General features: G+C 40.5%; 1 protein-coding gene across 1 annotated transcript; it reads left to right on the top strand.

Moving 5' to 3' along the window:
• Window positions 1-574: 574 nt before the first annotated feature.
• Window positions 575-9786, top strand: LOC310964929 (uncharacterized protein; the record flags this gene model as incomplete). Its single annotated transcript, XM_083938254.1, has 3 exons — window positions 575-957; window positions 3783-4178; window positions 8303-9786. Exons 1-3 carry the CDS (start codon window positions 765-767, stop codon window positions 9784-9786), a joined length of 2073 nt encoding a protein of 690 aa, XP_083794380.1. The 5' UTR covers window positions 575-764.
• Between the last annotated feature and the right edge of the window lie 3058 nt (window positions 9787-12844).

The following is a 12844-nucleotide window of genomic DNA, read 5'->3' on the forward strand; positions in this document are numbered from 1 at the left end:
TGCTAGAGAAATGCAAGTCGATTTACCATCAATGTGTTATTTAATGACATTTCCATGAGATCTGAGCACTAGATTTCATGAGGACGGCCCAGGTTGTGATTGAAAGCTGTGAAAAAAAACAACTTGTTTGGAACTTGTGTTGAGAAATGTTTCCCTGTACTTTCGTAGCTTTTTTTCCCTGAAGTTCCAGAATGACATTTAATGTCATCCTTTAAAAACTTTTATTTTTATCCTGTGTGTTTTTCTGAAGAGACCTGTCATTTCTGCAACACTTCTTGACTTTTATTTTGAAGCCAGTGTGCTCAAACCTTCATCTGGATAAAACAACTTCCTCTCTTGTGTTTCGTCCTTAAACACTCTAACCGTTTTTTGTACTTTATATTATGGTCTAACTTTACTGTCCTCACACCACCTGTTCTGCTTTACATTCTAGAATGTACCTGTGAGACTTCCGGACTTTTATTTTGAAGCTCAGCAACTCATCTGCCCCGGAATGTGTATCCTTTACTACGGCTGACACACTGACTAAGATGGCGTCCAGCACAAACGTGTGTTAGTACGTTGTTGTGTTTGGAAAGCCTGTGTGAGCTCCAACAGTACAAGAAGCTGTATTTATCCTCCTCTGACTCCGGTAGCTATCCAAGTTTGCTTAGCATGCTAGCTGAAAGTTAGCAGCACGGCGCTAGTCAGAGTGACAGTAGGACGAAGTAACAGTGTTTGTGACGGAGTTTGAGTTGAGACAAAATTTGTGTCATTGTGTGAAAATGAGTAAAGTCCAAATGCTGAGAACGTTGGTGAAGCAGCGACTAACTGCAGCTGTTGAAGAGACATTTGGGCTGTTTGAAAGGACGATAGCAGAGTACGAGGAGGAACTTTGTCGTTCAAAAGAGGAAAACGAGCGACAACGGAAACTACTGGACGCTGTTTACGACCCTCAGCTTCGGTTACACAGAGCAGGTTTGTTCTCTTTAGTTGCTCTTCTCTCTGTGTTCACACTGACCTCAGACCCACCGTGTTTAGTGAAGTCTGGTGACCTCCTTTTTTAATTCTGAGGGTGTCAGCAGAGGGGACAACGTCAGTGATCAACCTCAGAGATGACTAATTAGTAGATTACACAACCGCAGATGAAGTTATCAAATTTGACCCAGATCATGTGTTTAAGGTCTATTCCACCCAATCGGTGTCTTTTGTTTTGCATGCATAAATGTAGGGTAAGTGTACCTGTTAAGTCCACCAAAATCAGTGTTTTGGATTTTTTTCATAAATGTTAACATGACTAAATGTATTTTTTTGTGAAAAGTCTACATTTCTCTCACATGTGTAAACAGATGTTTTATTAAGTGTATATTTCAGAATAAAAAATGAATACATTTAAAGAATGAAGGGAAATTGGCTTAATTGGTACTTTGGCACCAGTTTTACCCCATGTGTGTTCCAAATAAGTCCAAGTGATTGAGAAAATGTAAACATGCTATTACTTTTTAACTAGTCAAAACACCAACACATGTTTTTAAAAACATGTATTATATTGACATTCATGAACAAAGTTAGCACTGCTAAGGTTCCAGGTTCGCATCCCGGATGGGGCCCTTCTTTGTGGAGTTTGCATGTTCTCCCCGTGTCTGCGTTGGTTTTCTCCGGTTTCCTCCCACAATCCAAAAGACATGCGCGTGTAAGGTTAATTGATGACTCTAAAATTGCCCGTAGGTGTGAATGGTTGTCTGTCTCTGTGCGTCTCTATGTGTCCTGCGATGTCCTGTCCTGTCCAGGATGTACCCCGCCCCACGCCCGATTTCATCTTGGATCCTCCGGAATGATCCCCGACAGGGACAAGCGGTTGAAGATGAATGAATGAATGAACAAACAAAAGCTTATGGGTGCCCTGTTAATTAATCTGTAGAGCACATATACGGCCCAGTCCTTGTCACAGCCGACAGGGTTTGATTTCAGTCCAGTATCCTTACATACACACATACATTACATAAAAAAAATACATTACATTACATTTTTTTAACAGGAACTCTCTACTGAAACACTGGGCCTCCTATGCAGCGTAGTGGGTTCAACAGTGACTTCTGTTGAAAAAAGAGATGAAATGAATGAAATAAATATTTATGAAAGTATTAATATAATCTAAATACATGTAAACTAGAAGTATTAGTAATCACTATCTAGTCAACATTAAGCCCACCGTGAATAAAAGTAATTTTTGAACACGGCTGTGCCAGGGGTTCATCAGTATCCCCTATTGTGGCATATCTATACATGAAGTAGGTACAGGACAAGGCTTTGAACTCCTTCAACGGAGTAACACCAAGCCATTGGTTCAGATATGTGCACGACACATGGGTTAAAATCAAATCCAAAGAGGTGCAAACGTTTACTGAACATATAAACTCAGTGGACAGAAACATCAAGTTCACCAGAGAAGAAGTCAAGGACAACAGTTTGCCTTTCTTAGACTGTGACGTACATATGGAGAATGACAGGAGGCTCCACATTGAGGTATACAGAAAACCCACTCGCACAGATCAATATCTACTTTTTGTCTCCCACCACCCCCTGGAACACAAGCTTGGAGTTATCAGAACCCTGCAACACAGAGCTGATAACGTACCCACTAGCTCACAGGCTCAAGGGGAAGAATGCAAGCACCTGAGAGGCGCCCTCACAAGTTGTGGCTACCCCAGATGGACCTTTGTAAAAACGGCAGCTGCTTCCAGAAAGAAAACCAGAGGTTGGGAAAGAAAATGAAAACAAGAGAAACAACATAGTCATTCTGTATGTGGCTGGGGTATCAGAGAAACTCAGGAGGATCTTCAACAAACACTGCATCCCTGTGTATTTCAAACCCAGTAACACACTCAGACAGAGACTAGTACATGCCAAGGACAGAACACCACACACCCACAAAAGCAATCTGGTTTATGCTGTCCAATGCAACGAGGAATGCAAAGAGCTCTACATTGGAGAAACAAAACAACCACTGCATAAACGCATGGCCCAACACAGCAGAGCTAACTCCTCAGGCCGGGACTCTGCTGTCCACTTACATCTCAAGGAGAAAGCCCACTCCTTTGATGACAACAATGTCCACATCCTTGACAGAGAGGACAGATGGTTTGAAAGAGGAGCATGGGCACACTCACACTGTTCATCCGTACGCCCTGTGCTTTAGGGTACTTCTCCCCCCCTCCCTCTCCCCCCGTGCCCGCGTCTTGTCCAACTGTTTTTGAATATTTTCATCTGACCAAATCTGCAGTAAACACTCCACCTCCGCATCACACCAACGTGAACCTTTCGCTGCCATTGTTTTAAATGTTCGCGCATGGTCCGTCCTTCTCTATTTTTCTATGTCCGAACAGGCGCACATAAAATGAAGTCAGAACCGCCGCAGGCCTCGTGCTCGACATGTGCAAAAGTCCGCCCCTCCCAAACGGTTTGTGGCCGGCAAGCGTGCCACAGCTAGGCGCGATAAGGTTGCACTCACACTGGTCAAACAAACTAGACTTTACCCGTAAAACCTTTTTAATATCACTACAGAGTGGAAAGTTGGCTTAAATGGTACGTTTACCAATATTGATAATATATTATCAAACAAAATGTTCTGCTCTTTGTCCTAAATGCAACTGGAAGATACATCATGTAAAACCTTGGGTCTTACTGATTTGATTTTTGAGACTGTTAATAATAGAGTGCACATCATTAATGGTTAATTTTTCTCATTATTATTGATTTAAGTTTAGTTTGAGTGGTCAATAATGTCCCATTGTTTCCTGCAGATGTCCAGCAGCTGTTGGTGGTTAAGGAAGAGGTTCCTCCTCAGCAGCAGGAGTGGAGCTCCAGTATGGACCAGGAGATTAAACACATTAAAGAGGACCAGAAGGACTTCTGGACCAGTCAAGAAGGAGAGCAGCTTCAAGATCATCATATCACCAAGTCCCCATCCACTTCTGTCCCTGTGAAGAGTGAAGATGATGAAGAGAAACCTCAGTCCTCACAGCTGAGAGCATTGATGAAGCAGCAACTAACTGCAGCTGTGGAAAATATATTTGGGCTGTTAGAAAGAATGATAGCAGAGTACGATGAGGAACTTTGTCGTTCAAAAGAGGAAAACAAGCGACAAAAGAAATTACTGGACGCTGTTTTCAACCCTCAGCTTCAGTTACACAGAGCAGGTTTGTTCCCATTTGCTTGAAAGTTGTTCCTCGGCTACAAAAACAATAATTTCATTTTTTTGATTTGTTTAATTGGAGAAATTTCTGCTCCATCCAATCATTGATTTGCTGGATGCATCTGCTCAGTGCTTTTATTGGACTATAGTCGCTTGGTGATGTAGTTATGTAGATGTGTGTGTCATCTGCATAGCTTTGGTAACATATGTTGTTATTCATGATCTGAGCCAGTGGGAGCATGTCGATATTAAACAGTAGAGGCCCCAGAACGGAGCCTTGCGGAACTCCATATGTAGTTTTTGCCTGCTCAGATGTGTATTTACCTATAGACACAAAGTAGTCCTTGTCCTTCTAGTAGGATTCAAACCATTTTTATGCTGTGCCAGAAAGTCCCACACATTTTTCAAGACGGTTTAGTAAAATGTTGTGATCGTCTGTGTCAAATGCAGGACTAAGATCCAATAATACTAAGACTGAAATTTTGCCATTGTCCGTGTTTAAATGGATGTCATTGAAGACCTTAACAAGAGCCGTCTCTGTGCTGTGGTGTGGTCTAAAACCTAAGTGGAAAAGATGAACAACTGTTCTTTAACATGAAGTTTGTCAGCTGCTTAAAAACAACTTCATGGGAGGTTTGATATTGGTCTATAATTGTTCATAGTGAAGTGTCTAAATTGTTCTTTTTTTAATAGAGGCTTGTAAACAGCAGTTTTTAGGGCCTTTTGTAAGAAACCTGAAAGAAGAGACGTGTTTACAATCTGTAGAAGATCTGATGCATCTGGCCATGCAGTTTGTTACATCTTTGAAAAGGCCTGTGGGGAGAATATCGAGGCAGAAGGAGGAGGATTTCAAATGTTGTATAATGTCCTCCAAGGCCCTTTGGTTAATCACATGAAATTGTGCCATGGTATTTGAATTGGTTTTAGGTGGGCACATGGACAGCACATGATGTAGAGGCACTGGCTTTTTGCCTATTTTTTTTTTTTAATAAGCCATTGAAAAAGGAGGCAAATTCATTGCAGGCCCTGATGGAAAGCAGTTCAGGGGCTACTGACGTAGAAGGGTTTGTTAGCCTGTTGACAGTAGAAAACAAGGCACGTGCATTATTGTTTTTGTTGATGTCTGAGAAGAAGGATTATCCCTACATTTTTCAGCTTCAAGTTTAAGAATGAAGTTGTATGAAGTCTTTCTTTCTAGACGTCATTGTGAACCTGGAGGTTTGTTTTCCGCCACCTGCGTTCAGCTTTCTGACACTTTCTTTTTTTCTATTCTTACCATCGTAGAATTTCTCCATGGAGACTTTGTTTTTGTCAGAGGCCACTTTCACCTTAGTGGGTGCAATGCTATCAATAATATTTGTAATTTTCACATTTAAATTATCAACAAGCTCATTTACTGGGACCCACGGGAGGGTTGGTGTGAAGGAGAAAGCCTTGATAAATGTAACACAGGTGTTTTCTGTGATATTACGTTTTGTGATGACTTTTCTTTGAACATCACTCTGCACAGAGACAGCACTCTCAAAGAAAACACAGGAATGATCAGAAAGAGCAACATCTATCACAACAACCTTAGAAATGCTCACAACCTTGGACATGACTAAATCCAGAGTGTGACCTTTGTTGTGTGTGGGCTCTGTTACATGCTGAATATATCCATGGTTATTAATGATAGAATAAAGTTCTTTAGTCCCTCTGTCATGAAGTTCTAAAACATGAATGTTAAAATCACCTACAATAACTACACAGTCAAAGTAAATACAGATCATAGACAGCAGTTCAGGAAATTCTTCTAAAGAGGTTGCACAATATGTGTGTGGCCTGTAGACATTTAGAAACATAACTCGGGAGGAAGAATTCAACTTAAGAGCCACATATTCAAAGGAGACAAAGTTTTCAAAAGATATCTGCTTGCATCGAAGGGAATCATTAAACAAGACAGCCACTCCTCCTCCTTTCTTATGAACTCTGGCTTCACTTTTAAAACTGAAGTTGGGAAGAGCTGATTCAATAAGAACAGCACCACTGTTATCCTGATTTAACCAGGTTTCAGTTAAATATAATCAATCAAGATCGTGCTTGAAAATGAAATCATTGATTTGAAGACCTGATATTTAATAAGGCTAGATGTAGTGTGTGTTAATCATTATTATCTGCCCCATGTTTTAGGATTGGCTGGGACTGACGAGGAAGGATGCTAGATTGGATAAATTTGCAGAATGGGTTAGGTTTTTTTTTGCTTAGCCTTTTTCGATAACTTATCACTGCATGAACTTAGGAAGCTGTCGACTTGGGCCCTGACTTCTCCTGGAAAAAGCCATGATTACAGTCCGTCCTGTAGTCTGAGCCCAGCATATATTAGTTGGAGCTTGCTGTAGTTTGTACACTGAACTGAATGTGCTGTACTGTTATCAGGCTGTTGAGAGGTGGGGATGCTGCATGATGTGTCTTTGGTGATTTGGCCAGGACTGGATTTGGAGCGAGTGACGGGAGAGGGGTAAGTGGGGGAGTATGCAGTGAGTCATTTGAGGGACGCAATCTAGGAATCGGGGCGGGCTGTGAATTTGATCAAAACAGCCGTTTCATGTGATCAGTGAATTTCAATTTCAAGAGAGGGGAGGGCGGGGACAGGAAGGGTGTAGATAAGGGGGAGCTGAATGGTTTTCGGGTGGGGGCGTAGGCTGGTCTATCATTAAGGTAGGATATTTTCTTTGGGGGGGGTTTTCCTCGCTGATCATGCTCAAAGCTCTCTTCATGCTGAGGCTTTGTTTTGGTTTTGTTATGTTTTGATTCCTCCTGTTTCGTGTCATTGGCAGAGGGGTGGCAGAGGCCCACTGATGGACACTTCAATGTTCAGACAGCTGACTGTGTTTATCAGATCAATAAAGCCTTGCTTCAGTACTTCAGACTGCTGTTTCACTACATCATTTGACCCTATGTGCAGTATAATGCGTTTCACCGTTTGATGCTCCTTCATGATAGCCATGATTTTTTCCATTCATGTCAGATACCATGTCCTTAGTAAAACAAAGAACTTTGGTGTTCTTACTGCCAACGTTTCTCATATCTTTCAAGGTAGAGTCACCCACAATCAGAGTTTCAGGCCCTGGCATTAGCTTTCTCTGTGGTCTTTCTGAGTTTCTTTTTGCTCTCACCTCATTGTGAGCAGATGAAAAATGATTGAGGTCATCAGATGGGGATCCAGGATCCTGCAGCAGTTGAGCAAATCTGTTCTCCAGTTGTACACGTTGTTGGGGAGGTTTGTTGTTATTCCTCCCTTTTGGCAGCTGTCCGGGGCTCTGTCCTGCTAGGAGCAGGGGTTGATGAGGGGCTATGCCGGGATGGTCAAGCAGACCAGCCGGTTGCATCACAAATCTGATTGCTGTTAGTCTCCCACGCTTTCCCCAGGGAGATGATTTACTCTTTGTACTCTTCGCTTCGTACCAAGAGAGTTCCAACGAGAACTTCTGGATTCATTACCTTGTACACAGTCTGTTTCTTCGTAGTGCTAACTAGCATGCATAGCATTTTCTTGTCCACTGTTTTGGGGAGACATGGTAAACTTGTATCATTCCCACTTTGTCATTCACTTCTAACCTGTGGATTTTGGTTTCCAGTACTGCAATCTTCTGGAGAAGTCTTTGGTAGTCTTCTTCAGAAAAGGGAGGCATCTTGCTGTTAATTAGCTTTGGCTCCGTCTCACTGCAGGCTTTTGCTATGGGTAGGCCAAGGTTGAGCAGGACTAAGGTCGCAAAATAATTTAATTATGGCAGTAGTCTGCTATCCACAAAAAGTGTATAGTCCCAGTGATTTATAGGTATCCAGGATCCGCTGCTCATAATTTATCTTAGAAGAAAAGCATGTATGTCAGCACAGAATTGCAAGAAAGCTGTAAGAGCAATATGAAGCAATATGAAGAAAACAAAGCAAAGAATGAATTAAATGGCCTAAGATTAAAAGTTACATATTTTGAGCATGTATGTTATCAGATTCAAGGCTGATTTTTTTTTTAACTGCCCTTCCTGCAGCTGCAACTGCGTTGTTGTTTCTGTAGTGATGTGTCTGTTAAATTTTATATATATATTTATCTGATGTTTGCACTAAGTATTGTTTCATTCTGTCCTGCAGACATCCAGCAGCTGTTGGTGGTTAAAGAAGAGGTTCCCACTGAGCAGCAGGAGTGGAGCTCCAGTCTGGATAAGGAGGACCCAGAGCCCCCACAAATTAAAGAGGAAGAGGGCGAACTCTTGGTCAGTCAGGAGAGAGAGCAGCTTCAGGGACTGGAGGAGGCTGATATCAAGATCCCATTCAATCCAGTCTCCGTGAAGAGTGAAGAAGATAATGAAGAGAAACCTCAGTCCAGAGAAACTAAACAGATGGAAACAGAATCTGATGATGAGGACTGCGGAGGACCAGAACCAGCCAGGATCTCAGATCCAGATAGACATCCACAACCTGATACTGATGACAAGACTGGAGACTCTTCTGAACCTGAGACTGATGACAGTGATGATTGGAAGGAGACCAGAGAACCTCAGTCAGGTTCAAACTCTCTAGAAAATGATGATGTCCCTGTCAATGACCAGAAATGTCTTGCTGGTGAGAAATCATTTAGCTGTTCTGAGTGTGGGAAAATATTTAGCACGAAGACACTTCTGAAGAGACACATGCGAATCCACACAGGAGAGAGACCTTACAGCTGCTCAGTTTGTAATAAAGGATTCACGCGGGCGACACATCTGAAGATACATAAGGGAATCCACACAGGAGAGAAACCATTCACCTGCTCTGTCTGTGCGAGATCTTTTTTAGAGAGCGGAAACTTAAGGGCACACATGAGAAGCCACACAGGAGAGAAACCTTTCAGCTGCTCTGTTTGCAATAAAGAATTTACAACAAATTCAAATCTGAAGAAGCATATGAGCATCCACACAGGAAAGAAGCCATTCGCCTGCTCAGTCTGTGAGAGATCTTTTGTAGAGAGAGGACATTTAACTGTACACCTAAGAAGCCACACTGGAGAAAAACCATTCACCTGTTCTGTTTGCAGTAAAGGATTTACAATGAAGAAAACTCTGAACAAACATATGAAAATCCACACAGGAGAGAAACTGTTCGCCTGCTCAGTCTGTGAGAGATCTTTTGTAGACAGAGGAAATTTAACGGTACACATGAGAAGCCATACAGAGGAAAAACCTTTCAACTGTTCTGTTTGCAGTAAAGGATTTAGAATAAAGCAAACTCTGAAGGAACATATGAGCATCCACACAGGAGAGTATCCTTTCAGCTGCCCTGTTTGCAGTAAAGGATTCACGCATGCAGCACATCTGAAGACACATATGAGAAGCCACACAGGAGAGAAACCGTTCAGCTGCTCTGTTTGCAATAAAGGATTTCCAATGAAGTCATATTTGAAGAAGCATATGAGAATTCACACAGGAGAGAAACCTTTCAGCTGCTCAGTTTGTACCAAAGCATTCACAGAGGCAACAACATTGAAGACACATATGATAATACACACTGGAGAGAGACCTTTTACCTGCTCTCTTTGCAATAAAGGATTTACAATGAAGAAAAATCTGAAGAAACATGAGAATTTACACAGGACATAATCCTTTCACCTGCTCTGTTTGTAATAATGAATTTGTGTGGCAAAGCAACTCAATAAACACTTGATAACTCATACCAGAGAAAAAAACAACCAACCAGTCTCAGAACAGTTAGGAGAATCTCTTTGTTGTGTTGTGAAAATGTCTAAAGTCCAAATGCTGAGAGCGTTGGTGAAGCAGTGACTATCTGTGTCTGCTGAACCGATAGTGCGGCTGTTTGAAAGTGCTCGGATTGGACAAAAAAAGGACCATAATATCAATAATAATATCACATCATCATAATATTTTGATCTATAGATTAAAATCAGCATTTATTACACATGAAATTTAGTTTTAATCAAACTTAAGTCAGTACACCAAAGTTAAAATATTATTAAAAGTTAATCTGTGAAATAAAAACCTTTCCATCGGTTACATAGAATTTCCTATTGGATTCCTGCTCTGAATGACCCTGTTTATGTCTGTGTACATTTTTCTGTCAAACCAAATGGTTAAGACGGCTCAGAAGACAACATAATATTTCTCCCAAATTTGAACTGTCATTAAAATCAAATTATCAGTTATAAGACATTTTCAATAGGCTCTTGTTTCAGCTTTCAGTTGATTTAACTGTACAGTTTCTCTAAGAAACTTTTATAAAAGTCTGCTAAACATACATTATATCATGATCATATTTTCATCATAGTAGAACTATCACTGCAACTTCCTACATCTCTTATTATATTATATTAATGTGGCTATTAAAGCTAAGATCACAGTTGTAAGAAACATTGCCCGTATATGTCGTCATCCAAGAATGGTAACACATTTTCTGACGACGCCCCTATATGCTAGTCTTCCCAAATCGCTGATGCCTTATCAGAACTAGACGTGTGTTTTATACTCGCCTCCCATTTGCGCTTCTCCACTTTCAGGACCCTTTTATCCTTTTAGGGGAAACTCAAATTGAGTCAGGGCTTTCCAAACCAGGTAGTGAAAAAATGACTTGAGGTCATGAAGGTCATTAAATGAAGAACCATGTAAGACTTATTTATGTTAGAAACTGTCAAAAGATGAAATGCATCTGTTAAGTAATGGAGAAAAATGCTTTCTCAAGAGAACTTTTATTGCACCTTGACTCTCCAACTTAACTCCCCAAACATTCTTTTCAACCAAGAATGACTCACATAAACCTGTGACACTTTTATAGCCCTGAGCACAGTTCACAGACATACATGATCAGATAAGAAGAATAGGAGAGACTCAATTTTCTAATATGTTCTTAAAGACAAGTAATCACCAGTATAAAATGTTACATTGTGTATTTTATTCATCTGTAAAGAAATTGTTGTTGTTTTGAACAACTCCGGTCGTCCTATGATCAAGAGTAAACACGAATCGTGTAAGTATTGACATTAAGAAATCAACTAAGGATTATATATTAAGTCTATCCCAGTCATGTATCATTCATTCAAACAGTGATACTAATCTAATAACGTGTACAGTCAAACATTTATTATGCCTATAGAAAGTTCTGACACCCTTTTGAAATAGTCACTATTTTGTTTTACAGCCTGAAATGAAACTGCATAAAAGAAATTAAAAAAGAAATCCAGCATGATTTACACATTTTGCCTTACAACATTTAAGTGAAATTTTTTTTATTCAAAAATTTCCAAAGGGTATCATGACTTTCTTCATAGGCACTGTATATTAAGTGCCCGTTCATCTCTCCAAGCTCTAAAGGAATTTCTAATGTTAAGTTCAAAAGGTGTTTTTCGATGTGTTCCTTAAAGTCACAAGTGTCATATGTGGATTACCATCACTCTTGTCACCCTTTCACTGACTGGATATAAAGGAAGAGTGATTTGTTAACCATAGGTTCTCATAATTTCCATACAATGACTCCATATAACAGCCTATTGTAATATATGTTGTCCAAAGGTCAGGAATATGAGGCTCTGAAGCTTCACTGTGAACCTCACAACTATGTAAGGACACTATAGAGGCAGGAAGAAACCGATGACATCAAAAAAGAAGAAGAATCAAAAAGGAAAAGAATGGGAGAAGGGCTGCCCACTTTGGCACCGCCCAATGAAGCTCGGGACACATTTCATCGCGTGTTTGCAGTTTGAATGGAAATACAGCCCATCGGACACCATCGACTCATAATACAGCACTTTATTGTTGTTGTTAAAAGCTGACCGGAGGCTCCACACCACGGTGTAGAGCTCTCAAGTCACCTGGGCCAGGGCTGTCCACGGGACAGCACCCCCATTAGTGGACCATAGACAACTCCTGCTGTAGTTGGCCCCCTGGAGGAAACACGGGAGAACCGAGGGGCTAAAACAGTAAAATAAGATAAAACGGTATAGAAGCTAATAACTGAGGGAATAAAAACTTTCAAAATAGTGAAATAAGATAAGAATACAAACTATGAGGGAATAAAAATATTAAAATAATATAAAAAGAAAAAAATTAGGGAATACTCCAAACTAAGATAGAGGCTAAGAACAGTAAAATAAGATAAAAGGAATAGAAGCTAAAAATAACAAAAAATATAAGAAGCAAAAAATTAATTAGAAATAATTAAACAGGTCAGTTAAAAGCCTGATTTAAAAGGTGGGTCTTCAGCCTCTTTTTTTAAAAACATCAACATTCTCTGCCGCCCTGAGGTTGTCCTACAGGGGCCATAAAAACCGAATGCCACCTCCCTGTGTGTTTTGGGTGTTATGTGTGCGGCTCTGTAGTTCTGTACTAATTGTAAGTTGTACATCTTCTTTTTGGGAAGACCAGAGAGCAGGGCATTACAATAATCTGAATGACAAGAGATACATGGTAAAAACATATATTTGTTAGGTTTTTGATGTGTGGAATTAAATATAGCTCAGAGTCAAAAGTCACACCCAGAGTTTTTTACGAATTTTGAGGGTTTAAAATCCTGGAACATTGGTAAAAGGTTCTCTCTCTGACCAGAGGACCAATTACTAAATCCACTGTTTTGTCCGGGTATAGCCGCAGGAAGTTTGCTGCCATCCATGACTTGATGTCTACAATGCAGTTAAAAAGGGCATCAATTGGT

The sequence above is a fragment of the Echiichthys vipera genome, assembly GCF_963691815.1.
Source record: "Echiichthys vipera genome assembly, chromosome: 23".
NCBI lineage: Eukaryota > Metazoa > Chordata > Actinopteri > Perciformes > Trachinidae > Echiichthys > Echiichthys vipera.